The sequence below is a fragment of the Rhamphochromis longiceps genome, linkage group LG9, assembly GCF_057381845.1.
Source record: "Rhamphochromis longiceps isolate RC_006_pf linkage group LG9, R_longiceps_female_GT1.1, whole genome shotgun sequence".
NCBI lineage: Eukaryota > Metazoa > Chordata > Actinopteri > Cichliformes > Cichlidae > Rhamphochromis > Rhamphochromis longiceps.
Window position 1 is genome coordinate 28,941,202 of NC_140565.1, and position 26,889 is coordinate 28,968,090.

The 26,889-nt window shown below is 38.0% G+C and overlaps 1 protein-coding gene across 1 annotated transcript in view; it reads right to left on the bottom strand.

Annotated features, from left to right (window-relative positions):
- Positions 1 to 26,889, bottom strand: part of LOC146662499 (cadherin-12-like) — a 103,544-nt gene that overhangs the window by 40,295 nt on the left and 36,360 nt on the right. The window contains exons 3-6 of the mRNA XM_085419165.1: positions 10,598 to 10,892; positions 6,239 to 6,358; positions 3,888 to 4,055; positions 1,277 to 1,464 (exon numbers count right to left, since the gene is read on the bottom strand). Of these exons, the coding sequence (XP_085275291.1) occupies positions 1,277 to 1,464; positions 3,888 to 4,055; positions 6,239 to 6,358; positions 10,598 to 10,892 (771 nt within the window). The remainder of the gene's footprint in view (positions 1 to 1,276; positions 1,465 to 3,887; positions 4,056 to 6,238; positions 6,359 to 10,597; positions 10,893 to 26,889) is intronic.

Here is a 26,889-nt window from a genome sequence, read left to right on the forward strand (position 1 = left end):
ACTAAAACCGTGATTTTTTTGCGAGAATGTCTCATGACAGTGACGTAAGCGAGTGCGCCGTTAGTGACAACAGCTGTGTGCAGATCAACAATGGATAATATATCGAGTGCGGAGAGAGTATGAGCGTGCAGCGTTTAAAGCGTGGAAGTACTGACCTTACTTTGAGTTTGATTCCATAAAAAGTGACAAAAACATTAGCGTCCGTTGTGCGTGGGAAGAAAACTTCTTTTTACAGCGAAAAAAAAGCCCTAAACAAGCACTGAGTGCACAAGGATATAATGGGAAATTCACTCGCGGATTCTTCCACTCACCGCTGCGGCACACCTGCACCAGGGGAAACCTCCGCCTCCCCACTCCTGCTTTACAGGTGAAAATAGAGCAAAAGGACCGCTGAGTCTTTGACTTTATTTATTTTCTGCTGTGTTTTACTTGCTTCTATTTGAAAGACTGAGTGTAAACACAATAAATATTTTATTTTATGTGCTGGAATGTGCAGAAAATAGGTTTAAATGTTAAACTAATTTATTCAAGTCAGAGAATGGTGCATATAATTAAATTTTTTGCTTGATGCATAAAGTTTTAGTATTTTTTAGTATTTATTTATTTATTGTCATTGTCAAGAACAATGAAATTGCGTTTGGGGCTTCCATACAACCCAAAAAAAAGAAGAAAATAATAAATACCCCTTAAAACCCAAGTGTACATATTTAACCCAGTGTGACTCCAATGCAATAAGACAATCCTTAGCAATAATGTTCGTAGAAATTCAGACAAAGACCTGAGAAACATGACAAAATACAACAATGCAACCCATTCAATATTATTGTACTGTGAGTTAAAAGATTAAAACTGATAAAACAAGTAAAAAAAAGATACTTTTCCATTTGATTACATTTTGTATGATGGATTATGCAGAAAAAGTAGAATTGGGCTGAAAGATCTATCGCTTTATCACCTCTTCAGGTTGTAAATTGTGTTTTTAAAAAGTAACTAAGTAATTAATTACTTTTGAAAATAAGTAATCAGTAAAGTAACTGGATTACTTTTTTGGAGAGGTAATCAGTAATTAGTTACTGATTACTTTTTTCAAGTAACTTGACCAACACTGGTAACTAAATATGCTCAGGTTACTGCAACAGCCTGACCCGTAGAGATTGACACAGTCCGGTCTTTTCCCATTTCTGGTAACTCAACGCTTCCAGCAAATGCGTGTGTTAATGTCATTAATAAAACACGCAACCATTATTTGAAACAATTAGCAATTCTGAGAAGCTACCTTTCTGAGAATGATGATCCCCTCCTGGTTGTGTTCATTGGTAGTGATATCAAACATGGCTCCTCCATCGCCCGGCACAATTGTGTACTCCACTTCTGCATTTTTTCCGATGTCCAGGTCATGGGCTTTGATTCTCCCAACAGCAGAGCCCACTGTAGACGATTCAGGCACTCTCAAGTGAAAGAAACCTGCCAACAACAACAACACAAAAATGTGTTTATATAAATCAGACAGGACTCATTTGTTATCATCTGTTGTCATCAAATGGAAATGTAGAGCTCCTTACATCCTCTGTGCTTTAAGTATTCTCTCACCGAGCCAAGGATGTCTTATCCACCCACAGGCAAAGCAACTGATATTCTCTGTCTGAAGTCAGGCCTGTAGCTATAGGCATGATATTATTCAATTTTGACGTGTTTGGACATCAAGGTTGCTCGGCTCCTTGAAATTGGTTGGCTCAACCTGTAAGACCAACATACACAAGAGTCCAGGGGCTTTGATACTACCAACAGCAGACATTTCTGCCGAGGATTTGGGAAGAAATCCATAAGCAAACAAGCAGCAGGTTGATTGATTATCACTTACACCAGGTGGTGGATAGAAATTCATCTCTTTTTTTTTTCATTCTAAATTTCCCTACTCTGGCTCAGAAGGATATCAGTTTGAACTATCAGTTTCTGCTGCTGCCAGAGAAATTAAAACTTTACTGTTGCATTAAAAATCAAGTGCCTACACCTAGTGACTTCAAGGAGGTGGTGTGGGCGATTCAGTAGAACACTGAAAGTGGACCTGGAACGTCTAAGGGTAATTACACCACTGATTTTGTCCTTGCAATCTATATAAGTTTAAGAAATCTCAGAATGATGCAATGTCAGAAGGCACTGAAATATTATTCATGATGACTGGATTAGCAAGCACGTCTAATCAGAGTCCAGCAGCTGAACCTGACCGCTGCACCAGCTTCACTGCTTTGCCATTTTAATAAGCAAATTCCAATCATACTGAATCAATACTTTAAAAAAAAAAAAGCAGCAAAGACCAGTTACACGTTTTTTATTTGCTCAGCCTTTATTTGACAAATAAAATCTTGCTTGAACTTGAGGATTAGAAAGGATCAATAAAGAGAACAAAATGTGCAGAAGAAATTGTGTGATTGTGCTTCTGATAACAGTGGATTCCTACTTTGGTTCTCAAAAATAAATATGCTAAAACAAAACCACCAACTGTCCAATACCACAAGAAAATAATAGCGTACTATCTTAGGACTCATTTGTTATTCCTCAATTTTACTGTGGATCATAGCTTTTTCCTTCATATTGATCCAAGGATTGAGAGAGGAAAGCTGCAGCATATGTGTGAATCCAGGAGCTGTGATTAAATATAATCAATAAATAATCAAATACTCTCAAGAACATCCTGTCATTTCAAAGTCTTTTCAGGTTCGTGTCCTTTCAAGGATAGAACAAGAACTTTTTGTAAACCCCAGAGTGAAAAAAAAATCAAGTTATAAATTATTAGATGGTAACAAACAGCTGTTATGTGGCACTGTCATTGGGTTAACAAGCTTCTATGATTTAATTCAGCTAAGCCAGATGCAGGTACTATACACCGCTATTAGTAATGGCATCTGCTGGCTTTCCATCACAGAGGTTTAGGGGATTGACAGTTCCCAAACACATAATCTATAATAACAAGCAACGGAAAGACAGATGTGTGGTGGGTTCATACGGCAATATATTACTGAATCAGACAGAAAGAGTGCTTCTACTCATGACCACTGCACATTATTTAAACCTGCAAGCCCCATATAAATGGAAAAAAGAAGAAGACAAAGGCAGGATTTAGGACAGGGCAGAGGAGCCACCATACTTGGCCCAAACCTCTGTGCTGTGACAGCATTATGGAAATATCAGCTTTTCCTTGCAGCCAAAGGAGCTTGACCGTCTGACTGCATCTATTTACATTCAGAGGAGGCCATTCAGTGTCACCTGAAATACCGAAAAAGTCTGCATCAATACAGAGCAGTATTTGTGCTTTCCTGTCATACAGTTGCTGGCTTGGAATAGAAAACATTGTGCAGAGAGTTTAATATTTATGCTCAGTATATGCAGAGAAGCTTTCACAGATCAATGATTTTACAGAATTGTGGATTTTTTTCCCCTGCATGGCTTCTTACATGACCTGGTGAACGCTACAATTTAATTAATCTGTTTAGCAGCTTATATAAAATACTGAGTAAAATACTGAGTTTAAATACACTGGCTCAATCCCTGATGCATCAGCGACATGCTCAAATCTGATCCAAATATAGAAGGATGCCCCATGAGCGAAATAAAACCAACCCCGGTTTATTTGCCAGGAGTAGTAGCAGTAGATGCAATCATGCAAAACAAACAGGCCATTGCTTACGACTGCTTACGACAGTAAGGCAGTAATGACAAATAATGAAAAGCAATTACAAAGAGTAGATATGATGAATACCTCCTGCCCCGTTGTAATTGCACAGTGTTTATTTCATTATCAAAAAAATGTGTGAACCTGTATAAGGTCATCTCCATCATCATTGCTCTACATAACAGCCAAGACGTTGTTTTCTGCAAAGTGCACTCACTTTTAGAGAACCTGGGTGGGTTGTCGTTGACATCGCTGAGGGTGATGTTGATGGTGGTGGTCCCAGCCAGTCCCCCCAGCTGGCCCCCCATGTCCTTGGCCTGGATTAATACCTGGTACTGTTCCTTCACCTCTCTGTCCATATTGGGCAAGGCTGTCTTTATAACCCCTGGTGTACAGCAAGATTGATGAGAAATACAGATAATAAAGAAGAGATATAGCGGAGAAGGAAGAGCAGATAGTGAGAGACAGAGATGGAGAGATAGAGAGACAAAGGGAAAAAGAGTGGTGAACATAAAATTCTCAGAAAAAAACAGTTGATGCCAGATCCACAATTTACTACAAAAAGCACAATATATTTCCACCTAAGCAGCTGACTCCCGTGTAAGAAGCTGCATATGTGCTCAGACCAAGGCTGAAATAGAGGTCATCTTACAAACTGGAAACACTTGACATTCAATAGGGAGCTCTGGTGAAGCCATATAATGATTCACTTGAGGATCAGAGACCCTGAGATCAGAGAGCGTTTGTACTGCAGATTAATAGCTAGGTCAGTGGGAGGTTGGCAGGCTAAAAAGAGGCAACCAGCATAGGTGGGTCCACACTTTCTCCTTTTCTCATTCTACTCAATCTGGTGAGGATGTCCCATTTGATCCGCAAACATCTAACATGTAAGAATCCAAATCAAAGACTATAGTTATTTTTTTTTAAACTTCTGTCATCTTTTTCTTTTGGGAAGAAGGAGAGTGTCTCTCCCTGTGACATGCATGGTGATTTATGTATATTGTTGTCCTCCTGCCTTTGCTCACCTTTTACCTCCTAGTGTTTGTTCCCCTTGTTTATGTGCGTTTGTAGATAGCTGCAGACCCAGCAGGGCAAACATTTGCTTTAACAGTTTGATTTTTTTCCAGCTTCAGTTTGAAATACAGTCACAGTAGGTGCTCTGTAAAGCTCTGGGATGAGCAGCATAATCAGCAACAGATTCCACCATATCTGGCTGTGTGATATGTATGAACCTATTTTCATATGCTTTGAACAGTTCCAGAAAGCAAGCCAACAGCGGCCTACTACCAGCAAGTACTGGCAGTATGAAAGTACAGTATTCTTTATTTTTTTATTTCGATTTTTTTTTTAGATTCAGAGCCATCATCTGCCATGCTCCCCCTGCTGCCACTCCACAACCTTTTTAGTGCCATTTCCTTCACATGAGACCAAAGCACACATATAAATAAGATGGAAATAACCAACACTCTTAATGTCTCACCACCAGAGACAGATAGATACTGGTTAAAATTACCTACCTCTATATGCACACAACACTGGCTAGCCAGCATCTATATGCCTGAGATTCAGTAACAAAGTAATGACATTCACCATATTCAAGGTGAATGTGTGATGTTAGAGCAGTTTGGTTTTAGTGTAGCACATCCTATAATCCAATTTTAAACCTTCAAATAAATAATTCAGATTCTCATGTCTTATTGCCCCAAGGTTAATTCTGAGGCCTGTTTTTCCCGAGTGTTAAATTCTCACACATGCTCACACGTTTGATAAAAACCAAATTCTCTTGGGACAATGCAAATCACATAAAGCCATATTTTATTCACAGTGGAAGACAGAAAACATAAATGTTTAAACTGGACATTTTACCGTTTCATTAAAATATTTGTTCATTTTGAATTTGATTGCAGCAACATATCTGAAAAAAATGGGGTCAGGTAGCGTCCTGACTTAGTGCATTTAAAACAAACTTTGGCCAAGAGAATTGGGTAGTGTTTCCTGATTATCTTCACTTAAGGCTTCTTCTTTGCGTGCTAGAGCTTTAAGCTGCATTTTTGGATATCGTGGATAACAGCCAGTTATTTCTGGAAGTGTTCATGAGATAATTAAGTGATTTTCATAACACAATCATGACTATTTTTAATGCTATATCTATGCTACAAATGTTCAACAAGTTGTAGATGCAGTTTTTTTACAAATTGGTGAACATCTGCTGATCTTAAATTCTTAGACACTCTGCTTCTCTAGAAGCTCGTTTATACCCCGTCATGTTACTGACCTGTTGCCAATTAATAGAAACTTAATGCAAAAGGTTCCTCTGGCTGTTTCTTTTTAGTACCACTTAGTTTTTCAGCCAGTTTTTTAGTCATGTTACTGCCATTAAATTCAAAATGAGACAATATTTTTTAATGAAATGATAAAATGTTTCAGTTTAACATTTGATATGCTTTATATGTTCTGTTGTGAATAAAATATAGGTTTCTGAGATTTGCAAAACATTGCATTATTGTTTTGTTTAAATTCTAAATCTGTTCACAGCACACACAAAAAAAAAAAACACAAGTACTTTACCTGTTTTGGGATCAACAGAGAAATAGGGTTGCCCGTGGAGGATGCTATACACCACTCTGGCACTGTTTCCATAGGTAGGGTCATCTGCATCTGTGGCTGTTACTTGCGTCACATATGTCCCTGCAGACAGGAGTCAGAAGACATATTGACTCGATCTAATCGCTTTCTTCATTAGACCGAGATCCAAACTCTTTGAACCTCATCAGTTTGCTAAACAATCTCACCTGACACTAATGAATGGTGAATCTCTGCCGAGAAAGCCTCAGCTAATGCGCAACATTCAGAGCCCCTGATGGAGTGCAATGAGCAATGAGGAGGAGTGCAGAGGAGAAATAATGTGCTGGGAAGTTGTTCAATTTTCTTGTTGTGTGTGTTGATTTGTGCATCGCTAAAAAGTAGCTGTTCTTTAACAATAGAGCAGCAGTTTTATGTTTTTGGTTATCAAAAACTCTTAAAACTCTTATGTGACTATTCATTATACAGTGTAACCATTAAGAAAACAAAGGGGCATGGCAAGAATAGTATTAAGATGGCAGTCTTCCAAACTCCTTCAGTAACAGGGACAGAATAATTACTTGTTGGATGTTTTGCTCATCCCTTTTAACTAGCTGGCAGTGAAAACACTATTTCACTAACACAATCCTGATTAAATGCATTGGAATTAAACAGATTTAATAAAAAGTTTCTAGTGTGAGGAAACAATAAGTGATGCCTTGACAGCATGACTGTTTGACAACTCCACAACTCATTTCTGGGGGTTCTCGTGCAGATGGACCAATTGTTTAGGAGGACTTGCAGACAGGTTGACATTGATGCTTCACTCGCAGTGCACATACGTCCACGTCTCAACCGCATGCCTACGTCTGGATAGCTGTGCACAATATAGCTGAAGCATTTATGGGATACTTAGTATGATCAAGAGAGGCTGACCACGGGGACTGTATTTACATAGTTGCTTGGAATTCTGCTAAGATTTTAGCTCTCTATAAAGAACTTGATGTATACTAAATAGGCTTTTCAGTCTGAGGAGATGGTAACAATGGAATTAAACATGGTGTGAGGGATTAGTGTTTCAGTCCTCCACATGTGCCTGATTAGACATACCTGAGAAGGACTGCATCATGTTACAACACGGTATACAATAGATGAGATAATACACTTAACACCTTTTCTGTTCATCCAAGGAGAGGAAATCCGCTTCAGTAAGAGCTCAGATGCAGAGAGAGTTTGAGAGACTTTAAGCACATCATACGCCTACGCAGCAGGCACCAACCTAGGTGTAGGGCTATAAACAAGTCAAATAAATTCTACTCATATTATTATTATTATGGAAATTCAAATGCATAAGTAGGAATACGATGAAAGAAGTGACTTCAAAGGTCACTGCTGGTAACATTTTGCAAAAAGGAAATATATTGTATTTATCTAACTTTAAATATTCAATTCGTTTCAGTCAGTATTCAAAAAAATGACGATGATGTGTTTCAGTAGAGTGTAGAGGAAGTCAAATGACACTGAAATGAAATATGAAGTAAAAAAAGAAGAGAATGAATACAGTGAGCATCAGTCAAGAACTCTGGTGCATGGAAAAACAGTATATAAGGCAAGAACGGATTTTAACGAGCTTGAAAGTCAATGGTTGGTATCGCCACCTTTAATCTTCAACACAGCCTGAACTCTCTCAGGCAAACTTTCTTGTCCTTTCTTTAAGTAGTCTTCAGGAATAGTTCTCCAGGCTTCTTGAAGGACATTCAAGCCTGACAAGTGTCTTCAAAGAAACACAGACAGCTCTTCTTTGTATGTTGACTGCCTTTTGTTATGTCCTCTGTTAAGTTAAAGTTCAATAATGTTGAGGTCTGAGCTCTGGTAAGCACTGTGTCTTCTATACAGATATGCTTTCACTGCATTTACAATGCTTTTGTAAGCATGGCCATGCTGAAAAAATAAAGCTATTTCCAGTCAGAGACTTTCCAGATGATATTGAATGGTGGATCAAAATCTGATAGTAGTTTTATATGTTTGTAACTTAATCAATTTTGACCAGGTTCCCAATACTGCTAGCTGAAGTGCCTGCAAATGGCTGCAGACACACACTCTTGTACCTGACTCTGTACATATGGATAACAACTGGAACCAACAATTTCAGATTCATCACTCCATTAGACCTATTGACACTACGGTCCATTTTTGTCCACTTCGTCAGTGATTTGGCATACCTCAGCCTCCTCATTTACCTCAACAGCATTTAATCCACTGAGACTTTTTCTGAAGAGGCTTTGCAGATGCATCAGCTTAAGGGTCAGATATATCTCTCAGGTCTTTCATCAGGTCTTTGCTGGATTTTGACCTTCTTAAGGGCGTGACTTTCAGATACTGTTCAGTACGCAGATTTATTTTTTTTAGGTATAACAATTTTGTTCTCCTCTTGTCTAGTTTCTTCAGATTTTTTAAGGACACACTGCACACAATGCCCAGATATGCCTAGTTTTTAGCTCTTTAAAAATCATCTTGTTGGTGTAATTGGGATTTTTCAGAAATTGAACTAATGAAGCTGGAACAAATTATGAGTTTTTGAGACAGGCTGCAAGTAACATATTGGCTAAAGATACAATTTAAAATTGGTTCTTTGCTACATTTTCATATATACTGTATGTAGATACAAAGGTGATTCATCCCTTGGGCTAGGTGCTTTGGTCTGGCTCCTTGGGAGTAAAATATAAAGAAATTAGAGGAGACTTTTGCACAGTAAGGTACAGTCGTTTCAGCACATTAACTTTTTCTAAAAACTTCATGGATAAGCTAATAGCTAACAAAGGATTATTACCACGAGGGCAAATAGATTACTTGACTCTATCTGCCATTACAGTGTTTATGCTCAGCATCTTTTAGCTTTTATTTTGCCCTGCTAACAAAGACAACAAGAGAGATGTAGCAGTTAATGAGCCCATTGATCACCCAAGTCTTGCTGCTATAAATATTGATAATGACTTCATTTGGTTTAATGCTAATCCAATGGTTGCAGCTCAGCATAGGCATCCTTGTGGGTTGTTGTTTACACTGGCCGCTGCGGCTGAATTCACACAGTTGAATTCTCAACAAAGACATTTCTGGTAGTAATGTCCCTCTGTATAAATTGGTACCAACTTGGTTTCACCATTACTTTTTAATGGGACCTGGAATAACAGTTCTATCACCCAACACACAACTAAACCTTTATACAGACTAGATATTATTAAAAAAATATACATATACATATTCTTCAATGTAGAAATAGGTTACTCTTACTATTTTTACACAGAATATTATACATTTAGATATTGCCTTCTCCTAAAACAGTAATCAGTCACATATTGGTTAAGCTTATTCACATTGCCATTATCAGTTAAATGGGCAGTCCAATAAATGGGCACGAAGGTCATTTTAGTCATAACACCATAGGGAGTATTACTCAAGCTGTAAAAACAGTTGGAGTATGTGTTCTATGGATCTTGAGGGAGCTCTGCAAAGGCTGAAAAAATGACTATGATGATACCATCAGGGGTGCTTCACCAATCATTTTGCATATGATATCATCAGGGGTGTTTCCGCTTAAGACTTTCCACTTATAGCAGGAAGCTAGTGTTACAAACAGGGTGGGGGGTGGGGTTGTTGCAGATGTAATCACTGATTTAATTCACAAATGAACTGTACTATCCAGTCGCTTGATGGAAAGTGAAGTTTTCGCTAATGCTTTAGAATGAAAGTCACAGTATAAATCATCAGTGCTTGTTTGACTTTCTTTTCTTTGGACCTCAGAAGCCCAACAACTAGCTATTTGTAAGCAACGCCATTAATCCAGTGTGTGGGTGCTGTTTAAATTTCATATCTGTACACTGTTTCCATGGTCACAACAGATGTTTTTCTTTTGATAAACTTAAAAGTCGCTTTCTTATTCTACAATAAACAGTTACCATGCAGCCTGTGATTTGGGAGTGTTCACTGGGGTTATGCTGCGTTGTTCCTGTTTTTCCTACCAATTCTCCAAAGAGTGCTGATTTTGGAGTTTTGAGGGTTTTATTGCAGTTCACATCAAGAGGAGCCTTTTTCCCCGTGAATTACCTTGATCTGTTCTCCCTGGGGATAACGTTGAAAGACAAAGCAGTGCAATTCACTCGGGGCACACCAAGAATAAATGGTCCTCTGAAATGTCAAAATCTGTTGGGGGGAGCAGTCTTACCCTGTGGTTGTAAAGATGCGCCTGAAAGAGAACTTTATGTGTTTCCAAAGTGGAAAAAAGAAAGTTTTCAATGCTGAGAATTGTGGTGTGCCGATGATGATACTGATCCAAGTATTTAAAAGTAACTCTGAATGATTACTTACCTACTGGTGACATCTCGGGAACACTGGCTGTATATGGTCCTTCCAGGAACTTGGGCTCATTGTCGTTGATATCTTGGACCTTGATTACAAATTCTGATTCAGGTTCCAGGGGCCTATTGGTGTTGATGTCAACAGCCTGGGCGCGCAGGGTGTAGTAAGGCTTCTCCTCCCTATCAAGACTTCTTAAGGCATGGATGTCCCCCGTTGTTTGGTCAATTGTGAAAATGGAGCCAGCCCCTTCTCCTGAGAGAGTGTACTTCACTGCACTGTCCCCCTTATCGAGGTCAGTGTGTAGCTGCAAGACAAAGCAGAAAAAAACGACAGGTTGAGTGCAAACATTGGCACATATAATGATTCATTGAATGCGCCGGGGAAGGGCTGTCAAGGAAGACTATTTCACAAAGACAGCCAAGGAAACTGACTGCGCATCAAAGAGCAAATTCATTTCTCTGCACAGATCTGCAAAACACTAAGTCATGAGAAAAATAAAATGATCGTGCTTTCAGAACATTTCACAGATTAATGAGGCTAAGTCGCTCATAAATAATGTATTCTCTCTGTGCAATTACGCTGCAGTGATAACTCTTCAACATCGTGGATCAATTCCTAATCATGAATGACGAAAAAAATTTCTCTTATATAAAACAGGAGATGTGAGGGTTTCTTTTTCTTTTTCTGTTTTTTCTTCCAAGTAGCAAAGTTCAAACTATAAATCCTTGAAGTAAATACTCGTTTTCAACCTTCACCTTAAAAGTCTTGTAACCAGAGGAGTCAGCACAGTTTCACAGTATCACAGCTCCAGCAAGAGAACCTCTTTGTATATAAACCCAGGACAGTGGCAGCTCTCTTTGTACAAGACAAACAAGTTCTGGGCTGGTGTTCGAAAGCCTATTGACACAGTTATGTTTTCCTCACTGCAGCGCTCATTCATACAATTCAAAGCCTTTTAAATATTTAAAGGCTGTAATGCAATGTGATCATCACCATATATGATTATGGATTTTTGCTTGCTAAGGTATGGAATTTCCATAGCCAGCTAACTACTTGTGGCTTGGGGCAAAACATCTTTTTCATTTTTATTCTATCAAAAAAGGGATCTGAGTAGAGGTTGCTACATTTCTGGTTGTTTTTAAACCTGTGAACTGATTCCTGTAATCACCCTCTTACAATGGCACTACCTAACACGTGGATAGATCCACACTCTAACACTCACATTTCTCTCGATTAAATTAGCCTTTCTTCAGCCTGTAAATATCAACCTTTTTGCACATAGATAATTCCAGTGAATTTCCATGGCAATGCCCGGCATAGAGCCAAGAGTAAATGTGGGATGAGGCCATGAATTCTTTGTAGATTATGGTTCAAAACAACCCAAGACACACAGACATGTGCACAAACACACTAGAAGTAATTTGAGATTCAGAGCAAATTCCCAAGCTCACGCAAGCATAGCCTGGCATTATAATGTTATCACCCGTGGTGCATTATTTATTTCTACAGAAATGAATGAAAATTAGAGTTAGTACATGACCCCTATTGGATGGCAGCAAAACCACATAATATTTTCTGCAATGACCAAAAAAAATGCAAAAAGTATTATTATTGTCTAATATACATAAAGTAATAATGATAAAAGTATGATCCTCAGGCACAAACTAGATATTGTAACAACAAAATGTGTTTGCATTTATCCTTAGTTAGTAATATAAGGTGATTCTAACTTATGATTGGCATGTACTGTAACATCGTAACAGTATATATCATGATGTAGCAGAATGTGGGCCACAACCAACGTTAAATAATTAAAAAGTACCTTTTTACTTGGTTTCCTATATGCAGATGTGCTGTGCTTATATTATACCCTTATGTACTACTGTTAATTTAAAACTACCATCTTATGTCAATTTAACCACTAACTGACATGTGAGTTAAAGCAAAAGATGGTAACATTTATTGGCTGAAGGCCCTCTTGCCGAGGGACATGTTGGTCTTATAATGAAGAGAAACCAGTGGATCAAGTGTCTCCACATGAAGAGAATTCAGTCCTTGAAAGAAAGGGATGTCGTAACGTGCCTGTCATAAAGTATTAAAACTAAACAGAATAAAATGAAAACTTGTTGCAAGTGCTTACAATGAAACAATAGTGTCAGTATTTGCAACTGAAAACTTCTTTCCAATCATGCTTGAATGGTTGAGCAGTTTCATTTATCCCAGAGGGTCTCTTAATTTTAATGATAATTAATTGTGATTTTTCATGTGTCTCAAATTAACATTGTAAAAGGCTTTGGGGTATTTCTTTTGTTGCTATCCGCCTACAGGGCAGCACTGTAAGTGTACAGAAAAACTCATTTTTAAAACTTTAACAATGCATCTTCATTTCATGTGAGGATGAGTGCCTGCACTCAACCCAATGGGCAATGACACGGGGTTGAGGGTGGAAACTTCTAGTTTGGAAGATATGTTGATAAGGAAGGAGCCTCGCTTTGGGAACTACAGGGACAGACAAAGCAACCACACAGAATTAAAAAATTAAAAAATAAATTTTGAACTGGCCAGGCAACAGACTGGTGACCTGTCCTGGGTGTTCCCTACCTGGGAAAGCGTCCAGTCCCCAGCGATCTTGAACTGGTTAACAGGATGGTTGGATGGATGGAATGATAGACGGTAACTGGAAGATGTTGTGGATGAAGTCAATAGAACTTAATGTGCAAAATGCCAAGTAATTAGCAGCTTAAAAAGAAAAGCACACTCACACACTTACACACACACCTATGCCATCAGAAACCAGGAATAGTTTTGCTTAATGTTACAATGCTTTGCTGCTAAATGGAGTAACATGAGCTCATGAGGACTGCAAAGACCCGAGGAGTTCTGGGTTTGATGAAAATATCGTATTAAATACCACATTAAAGAAAACACTGTGATTACAAAATATAGCATATGATTCAGTGACTCCATTTGTCATTTTCTCCATTTCTGGGTGCCATTGTGCCTCTGTGCCATTTGTCAATCTCAGGCTCGCTGCAGTTTTACTTTTGCCTGTGTATGTGTATGAGTGCAAGGGCTGGGTGATGCATAATATATAACGACGTATTGACTGCCAGTGTGTGTCAATTATTTCACCAGGTTTCTCAAGTCCAAAATTAATTAATTAATTTAAATCATTACTGTTTTTTTGTCTGATTTCTTGCTTCCTTTCTTTTTGCGTCTGACCTAAAACATTTAAGAGGAACATTCTTATTTATTATCTATAATCATCTATTTTACTTTTTGCTGTGATGTTGGGCTATAGGCTGCTGTGCCATTATGCCTGGCTGATGTCCTGCTTATAGCTTCTGTTAGATTTGTTTCATGTACACTTGAATTTTGTTTGTTTCCTGCTAGCATGTGTGCAGGCTTGTGCAGCATGTGCGTCATGGTTTTGGCCCATCTGTTCAGCTTTTTCAGATATCCAATTGACATTTATTTATTGCAGCAGAGAAGTTGATGAAATAGTTTGAGTTGTTATGATTCTTTTTTTTCCCCATCATTTTGAGTCATGCCATGTCTCAAAAATGTAAAATGTGAATCAGTAATTATAAAAATCAAGAAAAGACAGAAGGGTTTTGGTTTCAGTGGCTATGAAAAAAGATGTGGTTTACTTTTTCTCTGTTCGGATTATTGATTTGTAAAACGTAGAATCCATGTGGGAAATTCTGTGATGGCTTTGCTTAAGGATGCAAAGGCAATAGGTGCAGATGCACCTATGCACCTAGATGCAATAGGCTTCCTGATATGTTTTCTGTCTTTATAAAGTATAATTGGGCTGTTTTATTTTCCTTTGTTTATATTCTACTTTGGTTTAAGCCATTGTGCTCTTACTTTGGCCATTGTGCTTGGCTGTGCATTTCATCATTTAGTAAACCTGCCATGATGTTGCTGGCTGCAGTTCCCTGCTTCTTGTCTCCGCTGTTGTAGGGTGCATCAGGCTCTTGTAAAATCAGCTGGGCAGAGAGCTCCCTCTCTAATTAAACTGTCTTCATCACAAAATCTGGGCAGCACTTTTTGGAGCAGTAATGATTACAGTTATTTATCATTTTCTGATGCTATATGTAACACAGTACCATGTCTGCGGGTTAAACTACATTCAGATACCCTAGGGCCTGGGGTATAAACACAGTCCTTTGTGGATATACGCACTCTTATGTGGAGAATTGTATTTTGTTGAGCCAAATGAAAGGCAGCCATTTCTTGTGGATCTTTTGACTGACAGCAGTATGGTTTAAGTGTTGTTGCCCTCCAGTGCTCCCCAGGAATTTGTGCTTCAGAGTTTGCTGGTCTTTAATAAAACACTGTGTATTCTAGTACCTGGTGTTTTAGTTGGACAGTATCAGAGCATCAAGAAGAGTACAAGATGAATAAGGGTTTTGTGTAACTATGGTTCATGCATCTTTCACCTTGTGTCCTGTTTTGCAATCTTGTAAACATTCAAAATCTATTCAAACGGTTTATGAAATCACTTGTACTACAGTAGATTTCCAACTGTGGGAAGATGAAATTAAATTAATAGTGAACAGCGAGGGCTTGAAATACATATTTCAAAATTGCGGAGGGAATTCTTCACTTAAATGTTTTCCGCAAGAGGGTTTTCGTATACACTGTGAGCTTAACTAAAGATTTTATTGCCCTATCCTTGGTAGAGATTGTGTTTTGATTGTGCTTTTCCTTAAACTACATGATTGCTGTAACATCTGCTCTGTTTATATTTGCTTTGGAAGTTTTATATTATTCCATGGCCATGTCTCCATGGCATTCTGCATTCTTTCAGTTTTCCTATAACTATCACCACATCAACCCTGTGTATATTAGAAATCGCGCAACTCATTTCACCATTATAAGTTCAAACCAAGGGTATAATCTCAGGCAGCTAGTCTGAAACTTGTTTTAGGACTGCTTAGGAACAGGAAGAGGCCATCACCAAACTGCTGGGAGCATGAAATTATCCAAACTGTCTTGTTAAGCTGCAGCATTAACAGTTCCTTTCACTGGAACTAAGGGGTCGAGCCCAACTCCTGCAAAAACAACCCCACACAATAATCTCCCCTTTACCAAAAGTATACTTGGCACATTGGAGTCAGACACGCACTATTTTCCTGGCATCGCCAAACCGAGACCACTGACATCAGATTGCCAGTGATATGGTATATCAGAGAATGCTGCTCTAGAGTCAAGTGGCATCATGCTTTACACCACTGTATCTGACACTTTTTTGTTAGTGTTGGTGATGCATGTGACGTACATTCACGACTGTTCCCAATCGCTTCAACTTTATAATAACACCAATAACAGTTGACTGTGAAATATTTAGCAGTGATGAAATTTTAGGGCTGGACTTGCTATACAGGTGTCATCCTATTACAATACCACAGTGGAATTCACTGAGCTCCTGAGAGTGATCCATTCTTTCGAAAAGGTTTTTAGAAGCTCTCTGCATGCCTAAGTCCTTTATATTACCTGTGCCCATTAAGATGACTGGAACACCTGAATGCAATGATCTGACGTACGAGTGAATGCTAGGGCTGGGTATCGTCACTGATTTCTATAACTGATCCGATTCAGATTCACAAGATCCCAATTCGATTCAATTTTGACTCAGACAGTCAGAAATATCATAATTCTGATCATTCATTAGTGTATGAATGATCAGACATATTCAGATTTTTATATCCATGTATAAAAACAAAGTTGACACTTGTGAGACTTCATCAGAGGTGTTAGCATCACAGCAGATGCCTTTGTGTTAAAGCAACTGAGGATCAAATACGGAAAACCATGAAGAAAATTTTGCTGGCCTGGCTTTTTATGGCAGATAACCAACTTAAACATGTTCCACAGGAAATCAAAAACAGAAGAAAACCATGAATCAACATATGAACATTACCTGATGCTGCTGAAGTGAAGCAGGGCAAAGTTACAAATATTTTGTTGGAGACACAGCTAAGCGTTTTGCAATTTGACATAATTTGTTAAAGTTTACATTTCCTTGGTATTCAACAGCAGAAATTAGGCTTTCTTGTTGGAGGTCATTTTTGGGGAAAAAAAAACAGCTCCCGAAGGCATGGTACACAACGGTAGACTGGCGCATAATCAGCACGAAAGCACAATAAGCAAGAGAATAATGCAGAAAATAGAGATTTTTGATGGTAAACTGGTCTCTAAGTACACTGACAGAGAGCTGTGCAGGAAGTAAAAGCAAAATTAAGAGGGAATTCATAGCAAAGTTTTTCAAATGTGAAGCGTAGTGTTGATCTTCTTTTGGTGGTGGTTCAGTGAGTTTTGTTTGGAGACTGACGAAACCTGCAGCTTCAGAATCTGTGAGATTTCGGTTTTCAGGATTGTGGTGTTACTGAAAAATACATTTATATTTAAAAATCAATTCAGGTTTTAATGAATCGATATGGCATAATTCAAACTAAAATCGATTTGATTTTTTAAACCCACCCCTAGTGAATACCTAGTGAATATCTGTACTTCCTACTAGCGGTGGGCTTATCAATCCAAATATCAATACCAACTCTAGTATTGGTATCGGATCGGTACTAGCACGATTGGATTGATACTTTGCTTTTATCCATTAAGTTCAGTATGTAGCCCACTGAACTGTGTTAATTATTTCTTTGCAAAAAATGAACCGCAAACATGCACTATAAAAAAATGTCTGAACGTTTTTGTGTGCTTTAGAGACAGAAATATTTACATCCCAGGTCAACAAAAACCCAGTCTCAGAACACGTGAAAAACTGAAAGGTGTGTTTTGTTGTGTTAACTAATTATTGTGGAAAGTAACAATCACAGTGATATAGTGGTGATTAAAACTGTGCAGAATTTGCAAACTGAGAATTTATCTCATAAGTCATGGCACCTACTCTCCCACAATTAGCTGCCTGAATAACTTAAAATAATTTGTACTGATATCGGCAATCCTGGCCCTGTATTTACTTGGCATTGGATTGATACCAAAACTTGTAGTGTGGCACAGAATTGCTGTGAATGAGGGAAAGTGTGAATGTTGAATGTTTTTGCTGAAATGTCCAGGCAAGTATACATGTTAAATGACAAGATACCTGTTCAAATAGCATCAATTAACACACAACTTTAGTTCTTTTTACATTTCTTTATGATAATTCTTCATAATTGAACAATAAGAACAAGTAGTCTGATGTCCTGTAATCATTATAAAGCTATAACCTGAAATACAATAACACATTAAGTTTTTGTACAAAGTATCGGATCAGTATCGTTGATAGCGCCGTGAATTTGACTTGGTATCGGTTCGGAAAGGAAATCCGTGGTATCTCACAAGACTACTTCCTACTCTTTACATTTTCAAAACAGGTTCGTAACTTTTGCTTTAATGAACTTGAGAGGAGTTATTTTATGTCACTGCTGGTCTTCAAACCGATTTGAGCCTAAACAGTAACATATGATAAGAAATCCTGTTCGTGTATTAATCGCCAGAGGACATCGCATAAAAAGAGATGAGATGTGCCAAATTAAGGGGCTAAAAGTGGGTTGGTGTTTTTATTTATTTATTTATTTTTTGCCACAACACTGGAATGACTAGCCCTACTGAAGAGGAGCGAGCATAAAAGGAGTGACCTTTTTTAAGTGTCAGGTAATTTCAAACGCAATGTTTCTGTCAGCTCAACAAACGTCAGCAAAGACAAACTGTTCATGTGCGGTTTGTCGCACATTGTGTTGCTAGCTAAAGCCGCTGTATTTCACAGGGAGAGAAAAGAAGGAGCGCTAACTTCACTCAGAGATGGAGAAAGATAAGAAAAACAGGACAGGAGCGGAAGAAGATATACATTTAAAGGTAAGAACTGCTCTGTGGTATCTGATAAACTGGAAAATTAAAGCTTACATGTAAGTCCTCATGTTTTTAAATCGGATATTGGGTCTGTACATGTGACAGTATGTTTTGATTTTTTTTAATATTGTGGAACATTGCTATTTAAAGGTTGCATGAAAATCCTGTGCATAGTGAAGGTTAAACAGGTTAGTTTGCTGTACTGTGATGGATTTAAAGTAAAGAACAGCGTGTGGTGCACAGCGGCTGTGGTTTCATGGTCAGAGTTACAACGAGTGTTGCAGAGATTCATATGAATTTTAGCAGATGATGCTTAGATTCACTGACTGAATTCCACCGTCATACCAACTTATACTGTCTAGAAAAAATACAGCATAAACAGTGTACTGTCAGTGAGGATGGAAATCGGCCAAGACAACTCATGAAACATCCGCTGACATCTTGCTGAATTCAGTTGTGTGCATCCACAGAGAGAAGCAGGTCAGCTGATCACAACCTGTACATTGAGAAAATCTACTGGAGCTCTCAGTAGAAATTACTGTGAGATCCTTTTCCCCACGCTGAGCCCCTACAGCTAATTTTTTTGGACTTAAGTTTTTCCATTCCCATCTCCTGATATTATTTTGTCATTATGTTAATACAGCACAAGGTTCAGTTAGCTTTGCACAAAAATAGATATGTCCCCCAAAGAGCAACTTTTTACTTTCTTTCTTTGATTACATTTGAGAGCTTGTACATTTTTACTTTTGAGTAAAGAAATTGAATCAGTACTTGGACGTTTACTGGAGTGGTTTTTAGCACTAGTATCTGCACTTCTTCTTGTACCTCTAAGTATAGAATGTCTGTACTTTTGCCACCTCTGCTGACAAGAAACATACAGGGTCGCACTCAGCACAAACACCTGTGTTCAGTCATCATCGTCTAATACAGGTTCTGCAACAAGCAATGTAAATATGATAATGAATTTTAAAATAATTGTTTTGATCACACATGAATCGCACAATGTGATTGCAGTTACATAACTTTATCTGCCACAGTTCCAGTGAACAAAACAGGGAGCACTTGAAGTCTGTAGTCAGTAGTGCTGAGCCAACATCTTCACACCACTGTCTCTTACAGTGCACTGTTTCAGATTGCTTAAGGTTGTTTAGTTGTTTGCGATAGCTTCCATGTACTCTACTTTGTGATGTGATGGTGTTTAATCAATATACTAATGACTCAATAGGCTGCCCTATCATCAGTCAACACAGTACTACTGTGGGCGCATTCATATTTTTGTGTACTATTGAGCAAATAATCACATTGTATTTATGAGAGTTTATATTTAATTGTCATTTAACTAAGAAGAGAGTGGGGAAAAACAAGCCTCTTCTGGGTATTGGCATAAAAAGAATATTTTTCACATTTGTAGTTTATTCAATACAAGTACCCAAGAGAGGAACCTGCACATTGATTCAGAGCTGCAGAATTGGAGATGAAAAAGAAATGCAAATGCAAAATGAACAGGCTCATTGCCCCATTAATTATAAGTGAAACTTGACTGATATTAATTAAAAATTCCATTGCACTAACAATGGTAATCAATTATGTAAAGAAAGTCCATTAATAAGAAGGGAGACAAATGCTTTGTTTAAGCTATAAAACACCCACAAGACAAGAGACATGATCGTATCCATAACCTTTTTAACAATATGGCTTTTTAAAAATAGAGACGGGGAAATTCCTTCCATTGTTGTAGCACTGCTTCCAATTTCTAACACATGAACAAAACAGTTACAGTTTTCAGTAATGCCATTATTTCATTTGCACACATTAAGTAAATTAACTTGTGGAGAATGAGTGAATAAGAGCTGGCTTGTGATGATATCCTTCCTCTCCATTTTTCATGTTAAGCACAATTAGTAAAACTCTCTGCTCAAGGTATCAGGTGACATGGCAGCTATAAAAAGAAACTGCTCGTGTGTGGAGCTGAAATGAGATTCCTGTTGCCATCCAAGCTCACACTGTCACTGCACTTACATTTCATTTGTTTACATTTCTTTTTTTTTTTTTTTTCTTTAATGTCCTTTAGTGTTCACAGACTGTCAGACAAATGTTTCAGTGATCACGAAGCAGTTCAGATTTTGTTGGCATAGCTTTTAAAGGGGGAAAAAAAAGATTAGATTTAGGGTTAAACCTTTAATTTCCACAGTATTGAAGAAATGATGAGCAGCCAATGCGCCAGCAATGCTTTGAAAACAAATATGGCTAAGGCAACTACTCATCTATTAATCATCAGGGCAAAATACTAATACTGACTCAGACTACTCAACTACTAGCAGAAATGATGGGAAATGGTAGCTCATCTTACCGGCTGTAAAATAGTCACATATTTGGAATTTGCCTTGCAGTAAATTCTTGACTGTGCAAGAGGTCGGTGATCCCTGTTCCTTTTAGGATTTGCAGTGCATGGTTCCTCATTGGCAATGCAGTAAACCCTGCATATTGATTAATTTGAGTGATTTCAGAGAACGTAACCAACCTCTGTAGAAAATGCTGTAATTGGATTTCTGCAACCAGGATTATGTGGAGCTCCTCTAAGGAATGCATATCACAGCCACAACCCTTTGCTGATAGCGAGCCAACATTGTTCCCTGAATGGTCCAGCAATCCCGCACCACTGAGTGCATTTACAAAACTGTAAACAAGTCGAAAAAGAGTTAGAACGTACTTGCTCTTCTTGTCTTTAAATGCAGTTAAATGTCTCTGTGGATTATTCACATTTCGTGGTATACAAGCGAAACATGCTTCCTGACTGGTATCACAAAGCTCTTCTTTGCATATTTATTATACTTTATATTTATTAAATAAATTGATTCTAATCCATATTTAATTGTGGATTATGCTTTGAGCAAGACCAGGGCATATTCTATATGTCACCTGTCAGAATTTATACTGTGCACTGTTAATGAGAGTAAAACATTCCACTGCTCTTATGCGCCCCTGTTCTGTTGCTGTCTTGTATTCATTAGATAAGGTCTGAAACCACCATTCAGTTCAGCCATTCAACCACTGTCCTAGCAACTCAGGAGTATGATGACAGTATGGCAGTCTGTTGGCATTGGGGTACGTTGCAGGTGGCTTGAAGTTCGTGTATTGTCAGGGCACATGATGACTCCTGGTTGCATTGTAAGTTTTTGCAGGTAATTTTGGTGAGCAGCGGCTGATGGAAGGAAAATACTATGCCAAATCCTGCAAGCTTATTATAGCTGATCGATACTGGCCTCCGAGCTATTTCTTTGCTGCTGACAACTTGGAGCTCCCTGTCTGGTTTGTGTCATACCTCAGTCAGGTAATGGGGACGAAAAGCTAACAAAAAAAAAGATATTCATACAGGAGGCTATACTGGTAGATACGCAATCTCAGAAAACACGTGTGAGGAAGGGAGAGAGCGAAAGCAAGAGGCAGTAACAGAGTGACAGATATTGTCGTGGGTGTGCGACAGCAGCAGTCAGAACTGAGACAACTGCGTTTACCATTTGTAAATGGGTCAATTGTAAATTGTTTTTGATGTAAATGTTTCCTAGGCCAAGAATCCGAGGAACTCGTGCTAAGATTACTGGTTGTATACAAGGCTACCTTTTGCAAATAACATTATGCAGTACTGATTTTTTTCTTCTTCTTTCTTTAAATAAAACATTGATATATATGATTCTGTTGATCCCAGAAAACAGGGTTAAGGCTGCATTCCATTTCCTCATATCACACATGATTAAACGATATATTGATGTGTGATATGACATGCACAATGCGATTTTCTGCCTACAGTGCCAACAATACTGCCCATCAGTGTCATTGTAAACATAGAAAAAGTGGACTATGGTATAAAGTGATACTGATTGGGGCATTAGTGCACCATTTGGATATATGGCCCAAGCAATTCAGGGGAAAAAGCCCATTACCCATGAGGACAAAATATGTGAAATATATATTACTTTGGCAGGACAGATGAATGGCATCATTAGCTTTTATTTCAGCTGTTCTTTTCAGAAATCCCGCAGCATTCATCACTAACGTACATTACAATTGTAAATGCTCTCAACCTCTTAATATGTTGTAACGAGCAGCTGACTCACCGACACACTCCATGCATACTCTTCAGGAGAGCAATCCTTTCAAATTATGCAGAATGTGACAGTGAATTAAAAAGGTGGCAAACTTGAATTCAGAGGTGAATTCAGAGACCGGTAGGGAGCATATGTACAAGTTGGACATACTGCATAGAAGTCATGCACAATTCAACAGGATTCTTGAAAGACTCTTCAAATTGTAGCTTTCTGTAGCTTAGCTGTTGATCACTGGCTACCAGTCTTCATAGCTTCATGCAAAACAGTGTTATGAAGGCTGAGAGTTTTGGAGTTGAAGTTAATTATCCGCTCGCTTGCCTTGTAGTCAATCAAAGTATTTTATCCCAAGTATTTTACAGCAGTGGCTGTCATCATCAAATGATGTAAACAGGTTTGCTGCTTTTATATGGCCGTCTTCAGGTTTTAGCTTTACAGCTTAATTCCATAGCATTTAAAACAAACTGTATTTAACAGTGTGGAACATACTATCGCAGAGTAAGGCTTGTAAATTTCATATGGTCAGCTGATGGAATCGCTCTCTTTGTTGAGCCTGGTGCATAAGTCTTGCTGAAAAGGTTTTTATGTCCTTCTTATAGGTCCTCATTGAAAGATTAAATTGCAGGCTTCACATCAGTAATAAATCTCAGCCAGGTGTGGGGTGGTACTGGGAGGAAGAGCCATCAATAAAAAGAAGGATGGTCATTCCTTGTCAGGCAGGAAACAAACAAGTTGTGGGAGAAACAGCTCTGCCCTTTCTAGAAAAAGAGGCTTATTGACTTATATGTAAATAAGTGACCTTTTGTCTGCAAGTGTGAAAAGCAGGGCATTGGGGCATGTCCTGCATGTCTTTGCATACACTGCGTATATTTTTTCTTTCCTTGTATGGGTTGTAAATGTGACTCTTTAAATTGATTGGCTTTCTCTTTAACCTTCAGTGCCGTTACGGGTTAAATAATTGCTTTGTGCCACCGTGTTGCTGCGTTTTTTAAATTTTTTTTTTTTTTTTTTTTTTAATGAAAGCAATTCCCTGTCTGCTTTTTCTTGCCAAGTGTATAATTTGTTGAGTATCTTTTGAGACTGTCATTGGCAGCACATTCCATTGTTGTCATTTTCTCATGACTTGCATAAAGAGAAAATAGTGGATTCCCTATCATGTCTATTTTTTTCATCTTCAGTACAACTGGTTAATTATCTCTTAGAATGAATACATGGTAAAAAAAAATATATCATGCATGTGAATCAAGTTTGCAAAAGCATCCAGTGTCACAAGCTTTATACTGTCATTTTACAGTGCACTGCTTGATTTAGAAAAAACAACAACAGCAAAAACCCCCCCCAAAAAAAACAATTCAGGCGTACAGTTCAGATGGATTTGATAACATGAAAACATTTCTTATCTGGGGCCAGTACTCAGTTACAATTCTTAGATAATGTTGCACTGAAAATACTGAAAACAAAGTTTTTAGTTTAGTATCAGTGTAATAATCTCTCTTTACCTTCCTCTAACTGTATATAAGCATATTGTCTTGAGCATCCATATGCAATGCAATATAAAGTACTCACAATATGCATGACTTTATATAAAATTGGAGCATCAAGCTAGAAAAATCCCAGCAGTCTGGTTGGCAAAAATAAGAGATACATTGGGTTTTGATTACATCTCTACTCTTAAGTATTAAGATAGTGTTGTCATTCAGAAGACAAGTGCTGTTTAAGTGTATTCTGAGTTTCCATATTATTAAAAATCTTAGGGAATTGCTTCCAACATCCATAGCCATCAACTTTAAACAGAAAGTGACATGATGTCAGAGGAAAAATCTCGAAAATAGCTCCCGAACTCATTGGAGAGTTTAATCGAGAGTGAGAGGAAGCAGTTTGACTTGATATGCAGCCACGCTGTTAATAGTTTTTTTTTTTTTTTTTTTTTTTTTTTTAACGTCAGATAATCACTGCTTGGCACACGAAAGGCCTCAGCATTATCTTATTGAGGGTACAGAGGGTTGTTATATTAACCCCCACGAGCCCTCCGGGCTTCGTTGCTAAACTGCAATAATGATGCTGTCAACATGAGTCTTAAAATTTTCTTCACGTATATTCTTGAGTTAAGTGCATGGTTAGGTGTCGTTAGGATTTTATTGATGGTTGTATTAAAAGGGGTGCAGCTTATTGACATTAGCAGTAAATTTATCACTATGCAAATGCACATTTAGCGTTGCATTTATTAATGATCATGCCTTTCTATTGGTTATAGTTTAGCGATAGAGATTAATCAATTAATTTACTATTTGCTACATTGGGCCAGCACATGAAGTTCCCCTCCAGCTCATGTTTTAATTGCACCGGACTGATACTGAATGTACACGAGTTTCGAAACATCGAAACAGCCAACGCATCAGATTTAAGAAAACATTTGCAATGTGTGCCAAACATTCTACAGCAGCTATATCAAGTTGTCAGCAAGAAGATGACGTGGCCACCACAGCTGGTGTTGTAACTGTCCCTCTGTTAGTGACAAGCTCTACCTGCTGGTGCAACTTTCAGTAACTGTCTCTGCAAACGTATTGTCGGTGCAGCGTATTACTTTAAATTTGAGGGAATGAAACCACATTGATGATGCAGTCTCATTAGTAGACAATTACACTGTGGAAAACTTAATTTAAATTTAGGTGCCTAACCATTCAGTGAATGAAAAGTGCTGTGAAAATACTAATGGAACAGCAAAGAAACAATGCTGTACACACAAACGCTGACACAATACTTTATGTGCTATCGTTATAAACAGCAGAGAAAGATGGTGAAAATATATTTGTTTTACTTTTATGTTTATGGCATTAAAGCTTGTTTCTTCACATTGCTGAGAACAACCTCACCATAAAAGTGAACGACGAGCATGACATGTTAATGTGGTTTAAAACCTTTATAATATCCTTGGCAGACTATGTTTCCTTTATTTACACTACAAATCAAATCTGGTATTAACATGCCCTTTTTTTGCTTTTTCAAATGTAAATGTGATTCACTCTAAGTGTATCTTTAATAGAAAAAAGTCCATAAAGCATTGTGATTGTATGCAGAAAAGTAAAAAAAAAATGCAAGAACTCAGAGCATTTGTTAATACAAGCAGTTGGGACTAGTAGTAGTAGTGCTAAAGACCTTGCTGAATCCGGTGACCTTACTTACACCTCTGGGAGAAATCGGGGTAATTAAGTAAGTAGTGGAGGTGAACCTGCAGTTGTGACTGTAGCGTTTCTAACATTCCTCTCACGTTTAGTGTCTCCTACCTTAAGTTCCCGAGCATGTAGCTGTTAGTGTTGGAGTGTATAAAATCCTATCTAAATATTAAGATACATGATGTGTTTAAAAACAGTGTGAATATTGTAGCTCTGTGGTTCTTTTTTTTGTCACACACAGTTACACAGTTTGTATTTTTAATTTAGATGGCATATATTAAACGGTATATAAGCTGGAGTGTAGATTCATTTTCTTTATTTTGTACTCATCTGATAATAACAGAACAAGTGAAAATGCAGACATGGCATATCTTTCTGCTTGTGGTGCAGAAGAAAAGAAATCTTGCTTTGCTTGCACTCATTAATCCAAAATAGATCAGGCAGCATTTGATGTGTTTTTTTTTCATGTGTTTTTCTTCTGCCCTTTACAGACAACCTAGTCTCACAAATTTACATAAGTCTGTCACCCAGAACCTTGTTATTTATTTTTAGTATTATATCATGTTTAAAAGACCTTCAGTTGCTCTAGCTAAACCTTATGTAAGCCACTAAGACAGGACTAAGGTAAATTAAATCAAGCAAACTAAAGCTGGACCAGTGAATCATCTTTTTATATCAGTTATATCAGGTAACTGTATCCATCCATCTTCTTCTGCTTATCCGAGTCACAGGGAGGAGGGGGTGGAGCCCATCCCAGCTACCACAGATCGCCAGTCTGTCACAGCTAACACATGGAGGAAGACACTTACAGTCACATACACACCCATGGCATATTTAGAACCACCTAAACCCAATAACTGGACTACGGGCAGAACTCAGAGTACTCAGAGAGAACCTTGCAAACATCTGAACTCCACACAGAAAGGGCCAGGCCAGATGTCAGGACCTTCTTGCTGTAAAGTAACGATACTAATCACCATGCACATGCTGCCCCAGGTAGAAGTACAGAAATGCCCAATTAGGTTTGTTGCATCATTATTAAATGGATTTGCAACTAGGAAAAATAAATACATTTACCAATATAATAGAAGAAGCAGGATATTCTGAGATACACAAAATGATTTGGTTATTTATGTCTGTCAGATGCTTTGAAACATGAGTTATTTTA